Genomic DNA, 27,085 nt, shown 5'->3' with positions numbered 1-27,085 from the left:
TCGTTTTCTATTTCCAGACTAAAGTATATGTAGGTATTGAGCAAAAGCCACTTCGCAATATTATCTACTCTGTTAGTTATAATGAACCGTGAGAACTTTCGGTTTCTAGTTAAGAGTGTAAAAAAATGTCAAGTACGTATGTTCTTTTTTTGTTGTTTTCGTGATTTAAAGTGATTTTATTGTGTGTGTTGTTTAAGACAGACATTTACAAGTACTTGGTGTTATGTTAGCATTTGTAAAAAGGTCGAACGGACAGTAATTTAATGCATTACTTTGGCAAAGCGATACATGTTTCTTTATAGTCCAATTTGAACGCTCAGTAAACCAAACAAGACTTAAAATTTACAAAAGAATCAGCTATTTTAGGACATATGTTACATACTATTCAAGCAAGCATTATATGAAAACCTCCTTTGGTTTGAATAATATTTTCAATTTTCGCAAGGCTCATTTAATGAACTTCCTGATTTCATAAACATAAAGGAGGAGAAGAAATACAATATTCATGGAATCTGAATAACCATCCATGAAACTTTCCTGTAATGTCTATACAATTTTAAAACCATAATTATATGAAACTTTCCTGTAATGTCTATACAATTTTAAAACCATATATTATGAAACTTTCCTATAATGTCTATACAATTATAAAACCATATATGAAACTTTCCTGTAATGTCTATACAATTTTAAAACCATATATTATGAAACTTTCCTGTAATGTCTATACAATTTTAAAACCATATATTATGAAACTTTCCTGTAATGTCTATACAATTTTAAAACCATATATGAAACTTTCCTGTAATGTCTATACAATTTTAAAACCATATATTATGAAACTTTCCTATAATGTCTATACAATTTTAAAACCATATATGAAACTTTCCTGTAATGTCTATACAATTTTAAAACCATATATTATGAAACTTTCCTGTAATGTCTATACAATTTTAAAACCATATATTATGAAACTTTCCTGTAATGTCTATACAATTTTAAAACCATATATGAAACTTTCCTGTAATGTCTATACAATTTTAAAACCATATATTATGAAACTTTCCTGTAATGTCTATACAATTTTAAAACCATATATGAAACTTTCCTGTAATGTCTATACAATTTTAAAACCATATATGAAACTTTCCTATAATGTCTATACAATTTTAAAACCATATATGAAACTTTCCTGTAATGTCTATACAATTTTAAAACCATATATGAAACTTTCCTGTAATGTCTATACAATTTTAAAACCATATATGAAACTTTCCTGTTATGTCTATACAATTTTAAAACCATATATTATGAAACTTTCCTATAATGTCTATACAATTTTAAAACCATACGTGAAACCTTCCTGTAATGTCTATACAATTTTAAAACCATACATGGAATCTTTAATTGCCATCTTATATAAAAGACACAACAGATTTTATCAAAAAGTTGCAAAATTTCTCAAATATAGATACAAATTCATATTTAGTGACACTTGATGTTTCATCTTTGTACAGTAACATTCCTCATGATGAGGGTATCAATGCTTGTAAATATTTCATGGAAAATGGTAGTATGTCGCAGGGTTTTATTAATTCTTTTTCTACAATCTTAAATGGATTAATTCTTAAACAAAAATCACTTTTAATTTAACGGAACAAATTATCTTCAAAATTAGGTACAGCAATGGGTACTAAAATGGCTCCTTGCTTTGCGTCTCTATTCATGGATAAACTTCAAAAAGATTTTATAGACTCTTGCTATATAAAACCACTTATTTGGTTGCGTTTTTTAGATGACATTCTTTTCAACTGGAATCATTCTGAAGAATATCTATTTCAATTTATAGACAGGCTCAATAATTATAATGATAATATAAAATTTACATATTGTTTTTTCTAAAGAAACAACAACATTTTTTGTTGTAAACATTGTAAAATGTGATGATATGGTACGCTGCATACTTGTGTTCATGAAAAAGATACAAACAGTCATCAGTATATAGTAATGTCCATATATTTACAAGTAATTTTTGGAACAAAATGACAAGTAGTTCTTTTTACAACATTTTAATTCCATAATTTTTATCACAGACACAATACATTTATGTGAATAATATAGAAAATACTTATGTTACACTTGTAACTAATTATACGCACATTTTAATCTAAAAACATTTCTGGTGCATTTAAGATTCATTACAGCTATTTAATTAGAGGTACAACAAAAGAGTAAGTATTTGAACATCCTATATAATAATGTAATCACCATTCATGCTCGAATATCCATTTCAACAAATATGCTATATGAATTACGAATATTTTATTTATATCTAAATGGTGTTTTAAGTAACACCAGCATAGAACATATCTATAAAGCTATTTTAATTAACATTTACTAAACTGTGTCTATCTGTGCAAGTACTGTCTCAGTATTTTCTGGTTTGTCTGATATGCAGAGAAAATGCATTTGTAACATGAGTTAAATGCACTGTTGATATAATCCACAATATAAAAAGGTAAGAAGTGTCATCTTAGACTATAAAATACTATCCATAGAAATCATAGAAGTCATCATCATCATCTTCTTTCTTCTGTACCATATGATCCAGATCTACTTCAGTGTCAGTGTCTAAATCTGAACTGATCATGCCAGCTAAAAAAACAATTATACATGTTGCATTTTGTCAGTTCTGCAGTTAGTATGCATCAAACTATATTTCAATTATGTGTATTTTGGATATTCAACAATAAGTAAGCCATAAGAAGAGAGCATTAAATAAGACAGATTCATGTTGACCTGCATTCAAAATATCTACACTATCTGATGACCTACTGTTTCTTGTGACATTGTGTAGTTCAGATGTTTATTTTACATTTGTTCTTATTTTTTGAAAGGCATCTTCTTAATAATACATTGTGATTTTGAGAAAGTGACTGGATGACTATAAGTTATAAAACATAAAGGTATCCTTCAAAATTATTTCACTTGTTGTGTATAAATAAGCTATGGAGTAAACCATTTTTTCCCTCATAATAATCAACATCAAAATCATGATTCTATTTTCTTTGACTGAAAACTTAAATGTATTGTAACAGTTAAACAAAGTACCCATGTGTTTTCATTTATTTGATTTGCTGATGTTGATTATACATGTATTAAATTGAATAAATGTACAATGGCAAATATTAGCCTTTACCACCATCTACATGTTATATAATAGATATACCCACCAATCTTCCTCTGTTGACTTGACCCTCCTGTTGACCCTAGGATAGATTTTGCAGTACTGGAAAAACAACAACAAATACTGTTACTATAGTTACCACAAAACTAATTCTAGAAATGTATTATTTATAAAAGTTAATGATCGATATGAAAGAAATTTGTAAATATTTACTCAGGTTTTAATATGATAATTATAACCAAGTTATTATCGTTCAAATCTTTAGCCAAGTTTACTGTAATTATAATTATATATTATTGACATTGTACATTACATTTGAAATTAAATATTTGTGTACTATAGTGTACTGTACAGTGTACATATACTGGTGTACTGTAAAGTGTACATCTTGAACTAGCTACTGTATCACTTCCATAAAACTTTACCATAGAGAATAAAAGTATAATACCCATTACCTTGTAAAAATATCATAACCAAATTACTTTAATGTTTAAACATTATTTAGTTAAAAAATATTGAAACTAAATACATTGTATATGTACAGTACAATTTGTTACCTGTCATATATAGGCTGTAGTGTGAAATGTAGAATGCACCTGCAGGTTGCAGTGTACAGCAAATAATATTGTAACATAGTCACTAGCAGGTACTAATCAGTGCATAGCAAATTAGTGCAGGTTACAAAGTAAAGCAAATCAATGCAGGTTATAAGAAAAAGCAAATATGTGCTGGTTAAAACATCCAACAAATTAGTGTAATATACACTCGCAGGTTACAGTTTGAGCATAAAATGTAAAAATAATAACATGTACAATTAAATGAGTTGGACAACAAGCAAATGTGTTTTATAATAGAAGCTTCTCAATAAAAAATGTCACATTGACATATCAATAAATTCCCCTCAACAACTTACAACAGAATATCCAAAGAAAATAGTGTTTTATTGCATGAATACTGACTTCTTTTTATTAAATATATATATATTGAAAACAAAGAGTTACTTCTTGTATTCATCAATTATTTAGAAGCAAAAAAAAAAATCGCTTTCAGTGGCAGATAATTCAAAAAGTATTGTAACACAAAATTGTTTTTCATCAATTTGATGCAAACATGATTCTTGTTTAGGAAAATTATCTACCCTAGTTCAAGTTATCCTTCTTTGTCTTTGTGAAAAAGTACTAAAATTTTAATGTTTCAATAAAGATTATACAATTCTTTGTTCTTCTATGTTCTACTAATTATTGAAATTCCAATGTCTTCCCTACACATATCAACAACTTTCTGAAACTATAAGTTTTTTTTTACTATTTTCTATAACATTAATACATTTTTCCAAATTTTTTTTAAGAAATTGTATCAATGATAACAAAAAATATTAAACAAAAACATCATTTTTTGAAATTATAAAACTACTGTACATGCACAATAATTGAGGAATTTGCTATTAAAACATGTAAGAAATAAGAGCAGCATGACTGATATAGAAGGAAGTAATTAGAAAACAACAGTATGTGTGATCATATGACTTTAGTCTACAGTTACAGCCTGGGAGTCACTGCTTCACTTTTGGCAGCATGATTTCAAAGACATTTGCTATGCCATTTTGATATATCTATCAATGTTGGATATGTTTCAGGAATAAAATTCAACTGCAACTGTTAGTAACTTTCAAATGTTGCTCTTGTATTTTTTATAGTGATACTAAATGTACAAATTTGTGACACAATGTTACCCTAATATTTTCACTAACATAATACAACATTGCATACTTGAGGCAAGCATAACAGAAAGTGTAAAAGAACCACATTGAAAAGTTATTGTACCATTGGACTTCGAAAATATTTGCCTGGAATATAGTACTATATTTATTTTCCATATATTGAAAAATTATCAAAGATATTAGCAAAATAAGTGACAGGGTATTGCTATAAGTTATGCCACAATGATATCACTTGATAACCCGACATGAGATAACCTGGTGCTAATCAAGCAGGCAAAGAGTTCAAGCTTCTATATACAAATCACTGCCAAAAGAAACAAAGTTCAAGCACCATGCTTTATTTTAAAGCACTATTTCATATGGATTTTCATCTCTGATGTTTTGTCCTGTTGTCCAACTCCTGTCAAGGATAAACCAACAAAACATGTACACAAGTGCCAGCATTTTGCAATGACATAAAAATAGGACCTCATACCATGTACAAGAAATATCCAGATTGCATTTCCTTTCAATTAATGGCTTCTACTAATAGTCATCCAAAACAGAAAAAAGTTGTTATTTGTTATTGGTTTTTTGTGTGTTTTTTTTGTTTTTGTTTTAATTCAAAGAAAGTTTTAATTTCTTTTTGCAAGGTTTTATGTTATGCTCATAATTGATGCAATGTATTTATTAACATGAACATGGTGCAAGTTTAACCTCCCCAGTGCTACATTTTAATAGAAAATAAACAAAACAAGAACATGCATTTTTAAGATAAAATTAATACAACTAGGTATGAAAGCACACAATGGATGTATTACTACCTTTGTTCTACCCCTGTAGGGACATATACTGGTGCAGCTGATGGTGAGCTGAGTTCAGACTGAGGCTCATTATCATGTGACAGATCATGTGATGCATCTTTGGGGGCACTAAAGGGAACATCATTATGAGGGTCAGAATGGGGTTTACTGTAAATGTTAACAGAAGGATGAAATGCTAATTTACTAATAAATGAGTATTGCTCAGGAAAATGACAGAAGAGTGCCCTGAAAACTTACAAATGATATATAGTCTATACATAAGCTCATTATGAGGAAAGTATTTTGTAATGCCACTGATAATTGTATGTGAAAGATTCCCCGATCAATATTTAATAAAAAAATGTCTTGTTTTCAATTACAACTACAAGCAAATGTCGTTTCTGAAATGAAATTTATACAATGAGTGTGGTTAACAATATTTATATTGTTCCAAATTTTCAACAGTGACTGATTTATAAATTTTTTACCCTTTAAATGCCTATAACATTACTTGGAAATACCCCCCTCTCCTCCCTTTCACATACAATAACATAACATTACAATATTGTACAACCAGTTGAAACTAGTACATCATGATAATACATGTTTGCACAATATAAAAGCTTCATACAATAACTTAAATTGAAAGTGAAACTATAACATCATTTGATTGTTTAAGTTGAGAAACTGGAAAAATTAAAATTCCGAACATTTTGGTCATTTGCTATTTAGTCACTTAAATTTGAAATATGCTGAATTGTTGAGAAATGTATGTTTATATAATCATGATATACAATATTTCAACTGTCTATGATAAACATGCATTAAAGCAAGAATATTAAATATCCTTTACACTATAAAAATATACACAATAAAGTGTATACAGCTTTATCTAATGATTTTTATACAAAAATTTAAAGCAGTAATGATGTTGTTTCCATAACCTTATGGTCTATTATCAAATAAGTTGTAACATAGAAATTTTTTAACACACTTTGAGCCGCGTCACAACAAAACCAACATAATGGGTTTGCGACCAGCATTATTCTTTTCAAAACTCAAAACATAATTTTTTTATAAACTGGAGGCAGCAGAGATATAGCTTTATACACTATAAAACTTGTCATTATTATGATGTGAAACACTATCTATCTTAAAGTTATTATCTACATCCTTTGATTATAAATAGCTGTAAAACTTACATTGTGTTAAATATGTATACTGATATATATTTGAAATATATATATATATATGTAAAGCTATAAATGTTTCATTATAAGAATACAATAATATAAGCAATATACTGTAACTATATATTATAAGAATAATTGAAATATCCCCTGTCCATTTTTATGTAATTTCGCTTGTTTAAATGATGTACAAAAAGCAAGATTTATGAAATTTCTATACTACATTTACTTACAAAGCATATCTGAAATATTGATTCTTTTAAATGACTTGATGTATTCAGTTATAAAGCAATGCCATGGTAACAAACTATAGTATAGCACTACTCACTAAAACTGCTCAATTTTCTTAATCTGACTACTATAGTTTGTAATGTTTAAATAACACTCATTATGTAACCACTGAATCTTTAAGCTAGGCTATCTTATCTTTTGAAATTAATCTACAAAAGTGAAGTATCAAATTAGCATGCACAAACTGCGACTATAAAAATAGCAAAACCAAAATAAATCATAAATAGTCAGCCTTCTCACCCTGTTTTGTACATTACACATAGAAATATCTGTCAATGTAGGAATTCAAATGGTCAATAAAAGAAATACTACACATTATACGGTGAAATATCTCTACAACATATACATTACAGTATCACGGTGATGTTAAAATTAAATGATTACAAAGTGATGAGAAAACTTGTACTATGTGTAAAAAGAAAATTAAAAGTTTCTCAATTTTTTAAGTACATGTAAACATGTGAATAGACATTAATAGCTTGTGTGGACACAATAGAGGCTAGTTTTAAGCAACTAGAGAAACTTTTCATAGATTTGTTCAAGCTTTTTGTTTAGTTTCTTGTTATAAAAGTAGAACAAATTTGAGATAAGACAGTTTTATTGTGAAGAAATCATATGTAAGTCCTCATTTAGTACATGTATCTGACTTTTTAAACACTAAAGACAAATGACTTGTCTATGCCAGCAGCAGAACAGTCTGTATTAGCCTGTGCAAACTGACCAGACTCTGATTGTCAAGATTCCTTCAAATGGACAATTCCAAAACTTTAGAATTTGGCATGTTCATTTCACAAATTGAGTAAAGGCCACTCCTTCAAATCATCTACACATTCTAAATTTGAAACATCATGAATTTAGTCCAGACTTTTTTAATTAGAAACATTCTAGAAGTACTGGCATGAATATAATAATATGTTAAAGAGTTATACTTTTGTAAAGAAAGGTTACTTTTGTATCACAATATTTTACATTTTTGCATAATTCAATGTGAAGTACAAATACTAATTTTAAATCATAAACATTGATGACTTCAATAGTTTGGTTAGAATGTTACTGAAATGTAGGGATTTAGTAAGGGTGCCTAAAGGAAATACGACAACAGGAAAGGAGAGATTTTTCACTATAAAGTAGAAACTATTGCAAGGTGGGCACCTACCTTCCGTGACTTCGGGGTGAGAGAGTAGAAGCTATTTGTTTTTCTAACTCATTATCAGAATTATCTGTGTCGTCATGGCTCATTGTACGTACTGCAGGACGTGTTCCACTTATCAGATTTTTATACGCATCTGTTTCTGTAATATATTTCTCATGTAAGATGACATTTTAAAAAAGTAAAAATGCACAGGCAATTGAAACATCAAACCTTTAAAATGCATAACACTGATTAAATTTGTTTTTGTAATATACATGTACAGATGTAACCAAACAAATCAAACTGCATGTAGTGAATGATAATTAAAAAGTGTAAATTGGTGAATATACATGAAAAAAGTAGTAATGACCAATGCATTCATCACAAAAATAAAATCTGATTTTCAATCTAGATCATGCAAATAACAATATTAAGAGTGAACAATATAAGTTTTTACCTTTAACCACATCTCTAAAAATCAGTGTATGTATACGTTATATTAAAAAAAACAGTACTTTTTACTATGTTACACCAAACCAAATAAGAATTTACAATTTAACACCCAAAGTACAATTTAATTTCTACAATAAGTAACAATCCTATGTTAATGACAGGAAAGTGTTGCATACAGAACCATATAGAAACAAAGAGCTATCTATAAATTAGAATAATTCAACTATTTGTTATCAACTTTTGTACTATTTGTTATCAACTTTGTACATCTGTTTTCATAAGACTGTCTTACCATTTAAGGGACAATTTTGTACATCTGTTTTCATACTATTGTCAACTTTTGTACATCTGTGTACCATTTAAGGAAACTTTTGTACATTTGTATTCATAAAACTGTCATACAATGTAAGGGAACTTTTTGTACATCTGTTTTCATACTTTTGCCTTACCACTTAAGGGAATATTTTGTACATCTGTATTCATACTGTTGTCTTACCATTTAAGGAATTTTCTTGTACATCTGTATTCATACTTTTGTCTTACCATTGAAGGGAACTTTTTGTACATCTGTTTTCATTCTTTTGTCTTACCATTTAAGGGAACTTTTTGTACATCTATATTCATTCTTTTGTCTTACCATTGAAGGGAACTTTTTGTATATCTGTTTTCATTCTTTTGTCTTACCATTTAAGGGAACTTTTTGTACATCTATATTCATTCTTTTGTCTTACCATTGAAGGGAATTTTTTGTATATCTGTTTTCATTCTTTTGTCTTACCATTTAAGGGAACTTTTTGTACATCTATATTCATTCTTTTGTCTTACCATTTAAGGGATTATTTGTACATCTGTATTCATTCTTTTGTCTTGCACATCTGTTTTCATACTGATGTCTTACCATTTAAGGGATTTTTTTGTACATCTGTATTCATACTTTTGTCTTACCATTGAAGGGAATTTTTTGTACATCTGTATTCATTCTTTTGTCTTACCATTTAAGGGAACTTTTTGTACATCTGTATTCATTCTTTTGTCTTACCATTTAAGGGAATTTTTTGTACATCTGTATTCATACTTTGTGTGATCATGCTGGACTCCTCATCACTGAATGGTTTACTATCAACAAGACTGCCAAACTTCAGGGGAGGAACTATAGAGGTGAAACACAACACTTACACACTTCTAATAAAACATCATAATCACATGCAAAACTAACAAAAACTTGTCCCTTAGCAAAATAATGAACTTTATATTTGTGGAAAATACATAAAACTGAAGAATTGCTTAATGATTAAAAAACATATTCAAAAACATTTTATATGATATTACTTCACTAAATAAATGGAAACAGTATGCATGTTTTATGGTGGATTATTTTCCACGTAGGCTTTTGTTTAGAGTCTAATTGGTGGTTTGAAATAAAATTGTGATCAATTACCAATACTATAATAAAATCATTCTTTGTTTTAAAGAGACATATAGCATAGCAAATTCGCCAAAGAAGGTGATTTTACTTTTTCTGCAATTATTCTATGTCAAAACTTCAGTTTTATATATAAATTGAAAATGTGATAAAATATAAAACTACAAAAGGTAAGAAATAATAGACATGCAACATTGTTAGTTTCATTTTAACCCTAAGAATTATCAGGTAAATACCTTCCCCCTTACTTTCTATGATATTCTTCTATAGAAGTCAATAAAATACCATATCTTAAACCATGTAGAATAAAATGTTAGTCAGAAAGAAAACAAAACAGCTTTCAAACTTTCTAATACTTTATGCATGACCAAAAAAAACACACTGATTGTGTAAGATGTATTTCAATACTATTAATAAAATGAATGACCTGGTATTATCAAATGTCAGTACAAAGGAGTGTAAGTCAAAAGTCGTGTAAGTTAAACAACTCTTTAATATTATTACAAAAAAAAAATGATCTTAATTATTTGTGAAGCATCAGGTATTAATAAATTTTCATGCACAATGATTGTCTAAGATAGTTGTATAAACATAAATTTCACAATATCTAATTACTCTAAGAAAGCTGAAAACAACAAAATTATTAATAACTCTATTTCTTTAACTGTTACTTTCACAAAAGCCATGCAGATTGTTAAATACAGTACTGTATACCTGATAGGTTGATATTCATATATATCCCTACAATTTTTTTCAAATATTTAGACAAATTACATACATGTATGTAAAGATAAAAACACATTTTTCTCTCTCTCTCCAATCAGAAAGCACAGATGAGTCTGAACTATTTGCATGGGTAGAATTTGTTGCCACTAAAAGGCCAAGTGTCAATAAAGAAATTCAATTTTATTAGTTATATCAGACTTAAACTGTAACATGAGCTGTAAGTATGACGGGTGTGTGTTTGATAGTAAAACAAGAGCCTGGATAATGTAGAATTTTCTAAGCTACAAAATGGCTACATTTTGTCAAAATCCATGTTAGGATATGGGTATTAGACAGTGACCTCCTATAATGCTCTCAAATAAGTGTGTAAAGTTTCAACCCATTTCCTTGTCCTTCCTTTTTAGTTGTAAATATTGTAATAAATCTTAATTATATATATACTGGCATGCGAGCAGTTCCCGTACAAAAATCATAGTTACTTAAACATTATTTTTTATTACGATCACTCACCAAAATTTAAATGTTACACATCAATATTCGGCTCGTAACACAAATCATGGAAATTCCATCATGTTCTAAACATAGAATAACCCTTACTTATGAGGCCTCAAATGGGGTACCGAAATTATCCATTATTTTGTATGAAGAGAAGTAGTTCCCGTACATAAAATCTAACCCATTGTAATTATATAATTTTATTATATCGGACCTATTTTTCATTTACAATTGTTGAACAGACCATTATCTAAGAGATAAATAGATGTAATTCAGGAAATAGAGCGTAGACTGAAACCAAAGTTATTATACCCATTCTTAACGTTACCCAAACGCCATGCAGATTGTAAATACATAGCTTGTATGCTGATATTTTACGCATAAACCCTAAAAATTTTTTAAATATTAGACAAATTACAAATGTAATTAAACAAGTTACATCACATTGTCCTCTTATCTGTAACACAGGATGATTATGAAACTATTTGAAAAATGGGTAGAAATTGTTTGCCATAGGCCAAGGTCAAACAAGAAAATCAATTTATGTTTACGACTTACTGGTAAATGAGCTTAAGATGACGGGTTTTTTGACTGCCAAAACTAGACCTGGATATTTGTTTTTTAGTATCGGGCTAATTCTGAAAATGCATGTTGGATAATGGAATAACAGTGACTCATAAGCTCTAAATAAAAAGTTACCATTTCTGTCTTCTTTTAGGTGAATTGTTAATCTATAAGTTATATATTTTCAATTCACTAACTACATATTGTATCATAATAGTTAAAGAAAAAACAAAAATAAAAAAATACAAATTATTTTATTAAAAAATATACAGATATAAATACATTTTTTTAAATAAAAATTAAAGCATGCAAAATTGATTCAATAGAGAAGAAAAATCAATGTATACCTGCACCCTGTTGGCTGCTGCGTGCTGTATCAACTGTTAAACTATCTTGTGGTACAGGAGATGATTTACCGTCAACTTTCTCTATAGCATTCTCTATTATATCCTCTATAACACTCACAGCCTGTATAACACATCAATATCTCAGTAAACATAAACTCTCAATGTAATATCTGTCCTTTCACATAACAATATCCTTATAATAACTTAAAACTCACCTTGGTCTTGATTCATTGTTATCGATACTTTTTATAGTCTTCCATCAGAAAATTATAAACTTTAGATACACCAAAAATTATACCTACATGTACATGATACAATACTACAATACTTAGTTTTCATATATTTCAAACAATGAATACAACATGTTAGTAATACATTGTCAAAATATAAATAAATGTATGAGAACGAATATACCCGAAAACTATAAAGTTTATAAAGGTCTTTTGCTATATTTGTGTAATAAGTAGTTAAATTATGACAGTTTTTGTAATATTGTTTGAAACAATTAAGTTTTTTTAAACAGTTTTGGTATGAAATATATTTTAAAGACATTAGCTGAAAATTAATATATAGTGAAACATATAATTATTCAAATGATTTGCAAGGCATTTTAATAAAGGCTTAGTGATAGTGTAACAATCTCATTGATTTTAAATAAATGTTTATCAATTTTAGCTTATATATAGTTTTTAATAACAAATAGTTTTTAATGTAATGGGCTCCAGGTACTTAAACATTTCCAGCGTAACTTTACAGCTCATATTTATAATCTCTACCATTTTAAATATAAATATGAATGCCAGATAAAATAATAACCTTAGCCTGATTCTCTGAACCAGCATGAACAAGACAAGGTACAAACACATGAGCCACTTCACGTGTCCCCATCACACGATTCTTTACAAGAAGAATAAAATGCTCCATCAGTTTATCCCATAATGTTTGAGCATCTCTGTGTAAATTTGACCTGAAAAAAACAAACTAACTTATAAAATAGTGAATTTAAATTCACCTGTACATACATAGCAATGAATTACAATATTGAAGTTCAATATAATGTTTATTTACTTGACCACTGTGCTTTTATCTATAGAAATTGTTTTATAGTTAAAATATTAAATGACATAAAATACAGATTGTTCTAAATGGAAGTTACTAGAGTATTCAATGTATAGTTTAAATGTAAAATTAATTGAAACATGACAATAACCTTGAGCCGAAATAGGAACATGTTTAAAACTTGTTAAATTGTAATAAAGTGCTCTTTCAGCAATTGCTTTAGGAACCTCCATTTCTAACCAGTCATTTAAGAAGATTCTTCACATTAAAAATAAGACTAAGTTTACATACATCATTAAACAAGTAATCATTTTCAGTTTTTTGCACTATTACTATTTAATTTTGTATACTTGTCTGGAATATGGTATTCAACAAGGAAATGTACATTTTTTGATAACCCATTTATTTAAAGTGTTTGTATAAATACAAAAACATAGCATTTTGAGTAACAGTTGTTCCTTATGTTATGTTCCAGATAAAGCTGGAAATTGTGTGATACAATTGTTTTTGATGTAAGGTATAATATGATATAATAAAGAGAAAAAAATATTCCTTTGCTGTCCACATACTTGTTTCTTAACCATCATTCTTTCAAAATCTACCAGAAGATCCAGTAATTAAATTTACCTGATTTGTTCATTTGTGCTTGAGTGACTTCCCCTGACAAGTAAGGTATCAGATAACATACACCCTCCAGGAAGTCTGCGGACGACAAGTGTTAGTTGTTGCAGTATAACCATACTGACTAACTCACCATCTAGAGACTGCAGGCTACTGTTCTCATTATTCGCTTTACTACAAGTAATATATATCAAGGATTTAAAGAATTTTAACAGGTATAATACCCAAAAAACTTTGCAGAAAATATGCCGACTTAATAGATATTGATATCATTTTGCTTGATGTTCTTGGTGATGAAAAATATAACAACAGTACTTCAGTAATCTATCTACAGGGTGTTAATTTATAAAACTTCCTGGATATTGTGTCAGAATGTATCTGTTTATTTGCAATAAAATCTGAATTTCTCAAATTGAAACATGGGTGGCTGGCAAATGACAAATTGTCATCAGCCAAAGAGATAAACATGATGCTCACTGAACTGAAATCACTTGATCAAACACACTCCACACTGCGTATATCAGGCAAGCTTATTGGATAAAAAGACTACAACCTGCCTCATGCTTACAATAAAATGTTTTGTTGTCTAAAACATACTATAGTTTAAATATTTTATCAAAAAAGAAATATGAAATTGTACGTATAAAAACCATACAATTAAGGTTCAAAACAAAGCATACTATATAATATCTTTCTTGGTAGCCTCATCTGGATTTCTAGTCCGGTAGAAATTTTCTAGGGCCAATGCATTCAACAGTTCCTCTTCCACAAATTTTAAAAGTCGAAACAGACCAGATGTACTTATTTCTGGATGAACAATGGACGGAGTTCTGTTAATAATCAGGTAAGACAATGTGATTAGGCAATTAAGATGCTTTGATTTCATCATAACATTAATAACTTGTACATAACAGATTAGTATAATGTATTTATAAACAATAGTAACTGGCATATTTGAAAGTTTGAAACAAGTAAAATAAAGATACACATTTCTAAATTAAGCGACATTTTAAGTCTGCAAATAAGCAAAAGGATTTATATGATATTTAAATCATCCTTTAAATCACAGTTAGTAGTTTGTGAATAGTAGAAGGATATTGTCAGAGAAACAAATGGAGCATTTCTTTTACTATTCAAACAAATATTCCTAAAAAAATGAAATTGCTTTAATTCATAAACTGCAAATTGAACAGAAATATACCGATCAGTGTCATCCTCATCATCATCATCATGTTCCTCTACTACAGCTTGTACAGGTGATGGAGGTTTCACTATGTCTACCCTGTCACCATCTGCACCACTAGGTAAATCTGGCTCATCTCCAAAATCACTCACATCTTCATCTGACACTGGCTCCATTGTTTGTACTACAGGTTTAGGAGGCTCTGTATTATATAGTTTAAACTTCTGATAATAAATTACATAACTAAACATAACTGTACTAACTAGAATTAACACTGTCAAAGAATAACCTTATATCTTTTAATATTCAGAGCAGGTCAATAAAAGAATAAGGTGTTATTATTGGAAATTAAAGAAATGGTCTTTTGTTTAAGAAAAAAACATTAACTGTACCAGTTTTCTGTCTGACTGTAACACTCTGTATAGCTGGAGGTTGTACGTCGGTCTCCTCACTAAAGCTTAGACTGTGTATACTGGCATCTCTTTCAGCTGCCATCCAGTTCTGATTTGGCTGTTCTGATCTCCTCCCACTACCAGGTCGACCTGATTTACTGGGTGATACAGCATCTCCCTGTGCACTGGGCATGTGTACAGTCACAGACTGTGGTTGTGGAGTTACCTGATTCTATAATACATGTATATTATAAATGAAATCTATGATACTCATCATGTGATGATAACAGAAAGCTGCAAAGGTATGACAATACATGCCCAAAGGCTTACTTTTCATATAGAACTATAATAAAATCTCAATTGATGAATTTATTAATACATATAATGCATATACAAATTGCCAATAAATGGTGTTTGGACTGTGATCCTAATCAAAATGATAGGTATCTTGATAAATATATGCACAGTGGACATAGGAAGCAAATCATTACATACCGGATTATCTCTCCTAATATCTCTCAGGTTGGTATATTCTCGCTCAGGTTCACTAAATGGTACAGTTGGTGGTGGTTGACTAGGTAAAGGTGGCGGGCTCTCTTCATCACGATCATTCTAAAACAATTACAACATTTACTGTTATTTAATAATATAAAATGTATGGCTAACTTAAACCAGTTTTAGGTCATCATAAATACAAACACAATTTTCAAGCAATAAATTGGCAGAAGTTTAGTGGCTTATGTAAAACTTTCCTTTGCTTAAAGAAAAAATCAAAAAAACCAAGTGCCTGTGAGGGATTAGCACTATTTTTGCACTTTGTTTCTAATCATTTACATACAACCTTGAATATATGTATTCAATTCTATTTCTGTAAAGAAAAGGAAATTAAACAAAATTTAAGGTGATCAAACCCTAAAACAAATTTTCACTTATAGACAAGATCAACAATAAGAACCTTCTAGAATAGAAACCTTAAATTAAACAAAATGTTTATCAAGACAGTGACATAAATTCATATTGAGCCGTGCCATGACAAAATCAACATCTTGCGTTTGCGACTAGCATGGATCCAGACCAGCCTGTGCATCCGCACAGTCTGATCAGGATCCATGCTGTTCGCTATCAGTTTCTCTACTTGTAATAGGGTTTGTAAACGAACAGCATGGATCCTGATCAGACTGCATTGATGCGTATGCTTGTCTGGATCCATGCTGGTCGCAATTGCGCAAACAAACTATGTTGGTTTTGTCATGGCGCGGCTCATATGTATGTAGTATTTAAGTTCTTGACATAACTAACCTCATATAGATCTCTAGTATCATCATACTGATGCTGGGTTAGGAAAGCTTCTTGTTGTTTAGGTAATGTCTCTTCCTGTCGTTTACTTTGTTGACTACCAGGAGATTGTCCATACTCTTGTCTCCTTGCCTGAGAACTTGAAAAATATTGTTGTTGCTGTACTTGCTGTTGTTGTTGTTGAAATCTCTGTTGTTGCTCATATTGTTGTTGTTGGAACTGCTGCTGGTGTTGCTGCTGATATTGTTGTTCATGCTTCTGTTGTTGTTCTTGTATATATTCATGTTTCTTTTGCTGAACAAGTTCCAGCCATTTAGGATATGTCCTCTCAATGTAATCAAAATAATTTTGCTGCAAACAAAATGCAATATAAAATAAAGTCAATGTAGAACTAGCCAGCTTAAACATGATATTTTTGTGTTTCTCTGCATGCCATTGTATTGTATTGTAGTTTGTATCTATCATGGGCTGAAAGTTTTTGTTAAAACTGAAATTCAGTTTGATTGTGTAGGATTTAAAGCCACATTCGTGGGTCTGTCCCTTATACATGCCAGATATGTTAACTACACAGCCATGATGTCACTTAAAGTTTTGTTACACCCGGAGTGAAAACTATTTTAGTTTTGGCTGATATATAACATTAAAAGTTTGATGTTTTTTGTTCCTACAGGTACATTGATCTACAAGTATACCACCTGTTGAAATCATTATAATGCAATGCAATAAAACTTTTTAAGTAATTCAAAGTAAACATACCTTCATATGTCTGAGTTTCTCTCTACGTGCCTCCAAACTTGCCATGTTTGCCTCCATCCTATCCAGATCTCGCAATAACTGAGCATTTCTCTGTTTGCTACGCTTCTCATCTTCACAGATTCTCTTCCAATAACTTTGTAATTTAACCGCTCTAAGCTTTGCTCTGAATAGAAAAAAATATAAGTAAATTAGTGAGAAAAAAAATCTGATACTTCAGCCAGGAAATCAAATTGACTTGGCATTAATTAAAATATTGCCATATATGTGTGTGATAGATCATTGTTTACAAAAGGCTCTTAAAAATATTGTTAAATCTGTCAAAAGCAAAAGGTACATTATAAGAAATAAAATTTGTTAAGATTAAAACAGTTTTCTAAATTGAACAAGAAATTTCAAAATGCCACATATAGATATACTGGTCACTCCCCCTTTTTACCCCTTGCTTTTTCCAAGACAAATCCATTATCTGGATGGCTGGCAATATGGCATGTATTCTCTTATCTTGGCTAGTAAGAATAAAAAACCATTATGAAAGTCACAGAGAAACTGATTATGTAACAGTATGTGCTTATGAATAAGGAAGAAGTACACAATTAACTTTTAAAAATAGTAGGTTTTATGGCTGCAATGATTCACCAGCTATTCAAATTGATTTGATTTCAAGTACCCCAATTCAATTATTATCTCAAAAACAACAAGTGTCTAGACCAACGCACCTGTAAAGTTTTAGGGACAAGGGCCCATGGGTAGTTGTGCAAACAAGGTGAATGTGACCTTGATCTTTGACCCCAAAATAAATAGGGGTCATCTACTGGCCAAGACCAATGAACCTGTTAAGTTTGAGGGCAAAAGACCCATGGGTTTTCAAGTTACTGGTTGAAAACAGTTTTGATAAAAATGGACAATGTGACTTTGACCCAAAAATTAATAGGGGTCATCTACTTCCCAATACCAATGCACCAGTGCTTGTGACCAAAAAAACAATAGTGCAGAACTACTTGTCATCATCAGACCAATATACCAAGTTTGAAGTTTCTATCCCCCCACTACAAAGGCGCATAATAAATGTTTTTTGGGTTTTTTTTTCTCTCTCTAAAATCATACTTTTTTGCAGATATCATGTTTATAACCAATTATTGAAAAAAAAAATCATTTTGGTTTAAAAAAAAATCAACAGTTTAATAAACTTTATAATAAAAGCTTTAGTAATTACGGATTAACTTATCCATATAGAAAGATAGACTAAGACAGCAAAGAATGTGGCAAACAACTTCTATATCAAACTTTTCCAAAACACATACTTGTCACTTGTGTATAAAGTCAATTAAAGTCAAAAATACCCATTCATTCAAAAACAGATTTCAACAAAGTCATGCTTATTCTTGAAATACAGAAATTTACTGATTAATAATTAAGTTCACTTAAGAAATTTGTTGGCATATTAAAATGCATGCATGTGCTATAAGTGCTTATTTTTTATATTTATAAACAAACCAAAACAGTATTGTACATTATCCATCTAAATAAACCAAACAGCCTAATGTGAAACTAAACCAGATTTTTTGTGCAAAACAGTCAAACATTGCTCGCATTTACAAAGTAATATTTTTTGAACGATTATTTTCCTCATTTCCAATTTCATTTTTGGTTAGAAAGTTCTGTATAGTTGTAGATTGTTTTCTACCATCCATTATGTCTGTTTACCTGTTAAATATGTTGTAATATTAAAAACAATTACCAATTTGGTACACAAGAAAGATCATTATATCATTACCAAGAACAAGTACTTAAGTCATCATATACATTTAATGATTTTAAATCTAATTAAATATTTGAAACATTTGCATAGTATAATGTGTAAGAATCTGTATTTTGTTATCATTATATAAATGTATATATGTAAATGAAAGTATTGCACTGTGTGTAATACTTTATCAGTATATCTTACAATTTATGATCAGACTGACTGTATGCTTGTAACTGTGCCTCTAGTCTTTTTCTTTTCTGTTCACTGAAAACAATAAATTATCAAAACCATGAAAATGACAAAGCAAGTTTCTTGAAATGAAACTTTTAAAATTTCAATCAAATTCCCACAAGAATTTAAATAAGATGTTACAAAAGGTTGTACTAACTATAATCACTGCGGTATACCGTACCCCGGATATTGCTCGATATAATGAGGACTTTCATCCCATTTCGCGACTTTCAACGAGGAAAGAAGGTAAGTTCAGTGACGATATTTAGTCATTTTGAATTGGTTTGATATAAATTCTATAGAAAAACAAATACTTCGATAATTTCTCTAGTTACTGAACCCCCAAAAGTGTTGAGAAATAGCTTTGAAATGTAATTAGGAGGTAAAATTCGTCTCTTTGCTCACGTGATAAATGAGCTCGGATCAGTCAAATTTGATGTTTTTCTGCATATACTTCCTTAAAAGAAAAACTTGAATCGAGTGAAATGTGTTAATGATGATAATGTTTATGTTGTTAATGTTCAATCAACAATAGAACCTCAGATGGCAGTGCATTTTGAGAATGAATACACATGTCAGTGTACCGAGTATTGCGTTGGAGTTGCCCGCCGGTGTCACGAGTATTGCCTTTAGTGTAACGAGTATTGGTTATCAATATCGAGTAAATGCAAGTAGTAAACACAGAGTATTTACCACATTTAATCTTAAATATATCTTATTGTGTATACTTATTTACACTATATGTGCAGAATAGGCAGAGTTTGGAGGTACTTTACTGGAAACATCTGCAAATAATCCAGATTTTCATTCCTGCTCATGAAAAATCTCAGTCGAACGAACTCAGCAAATTTTCTGTGTTTACAAAGTTTTCGTTGCTATCGAAGGATCAACCTTTCAGAATTTGTTAATAATTATTGCATATCTTACTTTAAATAGTAAAAAAAAAAATGCATCCAAAGTGCATTAATGCTGCCTCAAGATTGTCAATAGTAGACGGTATTGAGCAAGTGTGTCATGGTTCAGAACTGTTCACTAATTTCAGGGACCTCGGAATACCGTACCGCGGCTCTAACCGACTGAGCTATTCCCGCCGCTTACACATCATCACCCCGAATTAGTGAACAGTTCTGAACCGTGACATGTGCCAATATCTAATATCAACCGACTTCCTACTATGCCAAAAATCCATATAAAGGTAACTTTCGGTCATTTTGCACCTGCACTCTAGCAACGGCAGACCGTCTGCACGTGAAAATTGTTACATCATTAGCAATGAGTCACCGTATGACTGCCGAGCGAGTACAGCTCAAAAACAGAATAATGGATTTTAATAAGATTATGATAAAGGGCAGCAGATGCAATTAAAAGGTTATGTTCCTTATAACCTTTTACCTCATAAAGGCGTGTTTTGAAGGCTTCACACCACACCCCTTTTGAGGCCTCAAATAGTGTAAAACATGCACTTATTAGGCCCCAAACACTGGTTTTTTCGTTTGAGAAATGTTCAAAAGAGTGATCACTTTTTCGGCGCCACCCCCCATTAAAGGGGTACATCAAGGGGGACACAGGGGGATGTGTCCCCTTCTGTTTGGGGGTTTGAAGTTGGGCAGTAGCCCCTCTAATCGCCGAGATTTGGGACTTGTGGGGTGGTAAAATGGCCTCAGGTCGATTTAAAGATGCCGTGTAATCAATGCCGAAAAGCCTTAGACTTTATCTCAATCAATTGAGAAGTTGCTGCACTTGAAATCAGTTTTTATGGAAAAAAACAACGCAAAATAGAGATTTTTGGCAATAATTTTTTGAGACGTCCTCCGGTGCCATGGTAGATGGAAATTTAAAATCGAGCATGCTATTCCACAGGCTATGGTCCAGCCAACATTTGTGCCCAGTTGGAACAGTATTGAAGCATTTTTTGTTATAGTTTCATAGCAGTTTGAACTTGTAACAGGAGGTTTAATTCAATGAAAACGGCCATTTTTTCGCAATATGCTCATGCCGTAAAGGTTAAGACGATACCGACATGCTTGAACGGCATAAGCCCCGCGGGGCCAATATTTTTACTAAGTGTGTCAATATGTTTCTTAAGGCAAACTTGCCCTGTAAAAACCTATTATTAATGTTTCATTAAATATGGTTTTTTATTCTCTTCTTTCAGAAACACATTTTCTTGAGACATGTATTTAAAAGATTTATAACGTCAATTTTGATAGATCTACCCTGCTCCCGACCCCTGCCCACCACACTTTATTTCATCCATAATTGACTTTCAATCAAATGGGAAATTAAATCTCTGTATTTGCCCGTAGAAAAAGAACAGTAATAAAATACTGAAAATGCATTGTTGAATCTGAAATATTTGAATAAATATCATATAATAGTACATTTATCAGCAAAATAAAAATGGACTCGATAAACAGACGTAAAAAATAGACAAAAATATCGATTTTCCCATACTAATGTGCTCATTCTGTTTTGCAATACACTGTACACTTAGGTTGGGCTATTTCTGCAATACTCTGTACACTTAAAAGCAATACTCGGTACACGTTTCTTGTATCTTTTTTTGCCTGCATCTTTTTTGTACTTTCACACTTTTTACCTGAAATTTGGACAAAGCATAACTTGGATTGTGAATAAAAAAATTGCTCGATTCAATTTTTTTTATATTGGTAATATAGTCATTTTCTAACATTCTACAGTATCGGGTCAGTATTTTCTAGTGAGCAGCGGATCGTTTAGGGGTAGTTTAATCAATTCACAAATATCTGTAATACTTTTATGTCCTTTAGAGCTACAAAAATACCTCTAGATATATAAAACCCGTTTAGATAAATGAAATAGCCATTAGTTTGGAAAATATCGTCGCTGAACTTACCTTTGTTCCCTGTTCAAAGTCGCGAAATGGGATGAAAGTCCTCACAATATCGAGCAATATCCGGGGTACGGTATACCGCAGTGATAATGGGGGCCAACAATAACACACGACAAATGATGGGTAAACTTTTCTTTTGTAAAATAAACTACAATTTATTATCAAAATTGAAAGGAAAGATAATAAATGGGAGCTGTGGCCTAGTGTTTAAGGTCACTGGTGTCTGCCTCTCAATCAGAGATCATGGGTTTGAGCCTTACTCAGGTCACTACCATGTTTCTCCATATGACACCTGTACTGGTTGGTTCAAGGAAGCTGATTCGCAAGTGATTAATATAAGTTGCAAGAACTTGTTTCCCAATCAAGCTTAAATAAATATGTTTAAACCAAAGGAAAGATTATACTACAAATATGGATTGAACCTTCAAAATATACTCCTGGTTTAGACCCCCGTAAAAAGCTAAAAAAAACTGCATGATTTTAAAGAAAATTTCCTTTGGAAGAGGCCTTAAATTTTAGTCTTTTAGAGTGAAATCGTAGAGCACACCTTCAAGCCTCCTTCTATAAATTATCAAACACCTGTGGGTAGCACCTAATTTCATAATAATATGGGGAAGTCAAAGTCAGGCGCCACCATTTTCAATGTACTGAAACTCAATGATAATAGGTGGGGTATTGCTATAACGAACAATCGCAACTTTTTGGATTAATAATAATCGTTGAGTATTCCGAGTGAAAACGGAAGTGTAGACTGATCCCCTGCACACTTCTAAAAAGCCATCTTGGAAGGGAACCATAATAGGACAGGGAACTAGATAAAATGGAAGCGATGAATGAAATACCAAATGACACCTTTAAAACTGAAAAATGAACGATTTTTTTAACCGACTTCCCTTTTCATAGGCTTTGTCAAATTCTATATTACAGTGAAGTCAAAGGCCGAGACTGCAAAGCGAGCACGGGCTGTGGCTTGCCTGGCTATAGACTTCTTATGTATATCTAAAAGGAAATCAAATAAAAAAAACTAAATAAAGTAGTCTGAGTATATTTGTATACCTATCAGTGAACTTTTCAGTGATAGTGTCATTTCTAATTAGGTGCCCCCATTTTTAATGTAACTAAACAGGGCTCTCGATTGACACGGGGATCCGGGTTTTGACTCGTGAAAATCGGGAAATGCACATATTTGACACGTGATAAAATCTGCTCAAGAGTCAATTTTCCACATGGGATTTTCAGCTATGCAATAATAATTACCTTAAATCCACCCCTAATTATCTATCAAATCCTACATGTGTTCAAATCACACTCATAAAAAATGTCAACAGGCAGTATAAGATGTGTATAAAATGCTTTACACACGGCAATTGTTTATACCCTGTGCACTGAAGCGCGACAATTCAGTGGCTGCAATTTGACAGCGCTAAAAATAGCTCTACACAACTGATAAGAATTACATACTTGAGGTGTCAATTATTGATTGCTTCTGAAGGTTTATAATACGTCTTTCATTTACTTGGAGTACCTGTGCATTTCTTATAAATATTCCTGGTACATTTTGGTATTTAAAATTAATATGATATAGCATACCAGTAAAGATATTTTTTTATATTTTATACATTTAATCAGAAAAGCTGCTGCTTATTTTATTCTTTCACAGCAATTCATGTTTTTGTTTTATTTGTTTTTTGTTTTGTTTTTTAGGTGGTGGGGGTATAGACATTTATAATTAGGCATTTTTTTCTGTCAATTTAGACTTTGGAATCTCCAAAAATGACCTCCAATACAGTTATTTTTGTAACATAATAATGATTCATGTAGTCAAATGACACTAGAAAAAAATTATTTGACTCATGAAAATTTTAGCCAAAGAGTCTTTGACTCGTGAAATTCTGACCCTACTGAGAGCCCTGACCAGTGTTTTTTTTCACTTTTGGGGGAAGGGGGTCGGTGCCCATTGGAGGGGGAAAAATGCAATAGGAGGGGGATTTTTATACGGATCTAAAATATTGATGTGTCACATGATAAACTTGTTGGGATACCAGGAGTAGCTTCCCTTACCTATATGAAAAACCTTGCTTAACAGTAAGTCTTAAAGGCATAAAATAAAGCATTTTTCGGCAGTTAGTTGCAAAAAAATGATATTCATTGCAGGCAGTTTTGGGCTGCCATATTATAGGGGGAAATTTCAGCTTTGAGGGGGGAAAAAAACATACTATTTTGAGGGGGGAATAGGGAGAATTTCGCCGAATATTTTGGTGGAAAAAAACACTGCTGACTAAAATAAAATGATAATCAACAATGTATTCCAATAACATAACAATCACAACTTTTTGGCTTAAGAATAATTGTCGGGGTGTTCTGATTGAAAAAAAACAAAACAGAGCATGAAATGCCGAATGACACTTCGAATTAAATTAATAACAGTTAAAGCCAAACTGCCAATAGGCAATAAAGGAAAAATGTAAAATAAAGAATGAACGATTTGATTTTTATCTGACTTCCCGTTCATAGGCTTGGTTTACTTTCATATTTTAAGGTGAAAGTCATTAAAATAGTTTATCATGTTTATTCAGACCTATAACTCTATATGAGAATGGTTTGCGTGTTTTGTCACGTTTGAAACTGATATGGTTCCAACAAAACATGCTTTCGTATTAGAATACTATGTATACGCACACATTCTATAGTAGAAAACATAATTAACATTTCCATAAAATTACTAAAAATTGCAATTATCATTTATTTACTTTTCTATGATTGAATCTTGTAAATCTTTCTGCTTTTGATAATATTCGACATTCGAGGACGCCATTTGTAAACATATAGCCTTTCTCTCCTTCTATTGAAGATCTCTAGCTATATAAACCCAAAGTATGCAATCACCGCAAAGATTTGACTCTCGCACACAATCGTAACAACTCGGCACTCCGTCAAGTTCGAATTCTTGAAGTCGCCCGAGGAGTTCCGATTGTCTCGCACAGTTACTAAGCCATTAACGAATCGATATATAGATCTAGTAAAATTCACTAAATATTATAAAAAAAATTTAATTTATTCATATGTGTATAAACGTATTCAATAAAAGACATCAACAAAAATATGCAAATTCCTTTTTATGGCATCATCTTAAATACAACTGAATGTCACTCCTGAGGTCCCGGGTTCGATCCTGGGTAACATCTTTGGGATTTTTCAGAGACACTTTCAGTGTTTCCCACCTACCTAGAAGTGTACTTTAAAAAATATGTATCAGTACTATACACTGGGCATGTAAAGAACCAAGGTCTTCTCTATAAATTAAAAAATGCTGGATTAAATGGAAAATTGCTGAACTGGTTCTCTGATTATCTTTCTAACAGACGTCAATGTGTCGTTCTTCCAGGAGCTCATTCTAATTGGTCAACTGTAAATGCAGGAGTTCCTCAAGGATCTATTCTTGGGCCTCTGTTGTTCCTGGTATACATTAATGATATTGTTGACGATTTAAACTCAAGTATACACCTCTTTGCCGATGATACTAGTTTGCACATAATAGTTGACTATCCAATAGCTGCCGCGACAACTCTTCAATCTGATATTGATAAAATTTCAAGTTGGGCTGATAAATGGCTTGTAACATTCAACCTTCTAAATCGGAAACTATGATCATGTCACGCAAAACAAATAAGCCTTATCAACCGCCACTTCTAATGCATGATCAGCCTATCTCCTCAGTAAATAGTCATAAACATCTTGGTCTTTACTTTTCTGATGATTGCTCTTGGCATGTACATATTAGGTCTATCAAAGAGAAGACCTGGAAAAGAATTCATATCACGAGAAATCTTTAATTCATACTAGACAGAAAATCGTTAGAAGTTATTTATAATAAATCTTTCATTCATACCACCTCTTTTTGAATATGCCGATGTAGTCTCGGATCAACTGTACACAATATGAAAAACTTGAAACTTGATAAAATTCAACATGAAGCCGCCCGTATAGTCACAGTGGCCACTAAACTTGTATCTCTTCAGGAAACTTCAAAGAGAAGTTCTTTGGGAATCGTTCGAAAGCCGTAGACAGAATCACAAACTTATTTTGTTTTACAAAATGAGAAATGGTCTCACACCAGATTATTTATCGTCCTTAGTCCCACCATAAACGTCGAGGTACAATTTACGAAATGGTTCTGATATGCAAACAACACGCAGAAGAACTACTTTTTACCATAATACATTTCTGCCATATACTTTGAGAGATCGGAACTCACTCTCAAGAGACGTACAAAACTCAATATATTTGTCCTCCTTTAAAACGCAACTTAAAGGTAATATAAAAAAAATGCCCCAAATACTATTATATAGGTGAAAGAAAATGGCAAGTCATGCATACACGGCTCCGAACAGAATGTAGCTCTTTAAACCATCACTTATTCAGAAAAAATATGTCCCCCTCACCAAATTGTCAATGTGGTCTCCTGGAAAAGTAACCACCACTTCTTCTTTGAGTGTCACTTCTATAATGATATCAGACTCAGACTATTTGATGCTGTTTCTAATATTTGTACTATAACACTTCATACCTTACTAAACGGAGACCAGAATCTTAGCCATGACATTAATTCTAAAATTGT

At 31.2% G+C, this 27,085-nt stretch overlaps 1 protein-coding gene across 10 annotated transcripts; it reads right to left on the bottom strand.

Moving 5' to 3' along the window:
- Positions 1 to 2,053: 2,053 nt before the first annotated feature.
- On the bottom strand, positions 2,054 to 25,331 carry LOC132718621 (probable serine/threonine-protein kinase kinX). Of its 10 annotated transcripts, XM_060702340.1 has the most exons (18): positions 25,218 to 25,290; positions 19,566 to 19,628; positions 19,214 to 19,321; positions 17,618 to 17,780; positions 16,865 to 17,212; positions 16,061 to 16,177; positions 15,566 to 15,797; positions 15,192 to 15,375; positions 14,671 to 14,820; positions 13,997 to 14,164; positions 13,127 to 13,277; positions 12,311 to 12,431; positions 10,893 to 10,919; positions 9,795 to 9,905; positions 8,327 to 8,462; positions 5,711 to 5,857; positions 3,234 to 3,289; positions 2,054 to 2,655 (listed from the first exon to the last, which is right to left on the bottom strand). In XM_060702340.1, the coding sequence occupies exons 3-18, from the start codon at positions 19,306 to 19,308 to the stop codon at positions 2,549 to 2,551; spliced, it is 2,313 nt and encodes a 770-aa protein (XP_060558323.1). In that variant the 5' UTR covers positions 19,309 to 19,321; positions 19,566 to 19,628; positions 25,218 to 25,290; the 3' UTR covers positions 2,054 to 2,548. The 10 variants fall into 10 exon arrangements, 8 of the variants coding, with proteins under 8 accessions (XP_060558323.1, XP_060558321.1, XP_060558324.1 ...); XM_060702338.1 differs by lacking the exon at positions 19,214 to 19,321 and having other exon boundaries at positions 25,218 to 25,331; XM_060702341.1 differs by lacking the exon at positions 19,214 to 19,321 and having other exon boundaries at positions 5,711 to 5,818; positions 25,218 to 25,331.
- Positions 25,332 to 27,085: the final 1,754 nt, after the last annotated feature.

Source organism: Ruditapes philippinarum, unplaced genomic scaffold (genome assembly GCF_026571515.1).
Source record: "Ruditapes philippinarum isolate M1 unplaced genomic scaffold, ASM2657151v2 ctg856_1_1_1_1, whole genome shotgun sequence".
In the NCBI taxonomy this organism is placed as follows: Eukaryota; Metazoa; Mollusca; class Bivalvia; order Venerida; family Veneridae; genus Ruditapes; species Ruditapes philippinarum.
The sequence above is the reverse complement of the archived record's forward strand: the minus strand, read 5'-3'. Positions and strand labels throughout refer to the sequence as shown.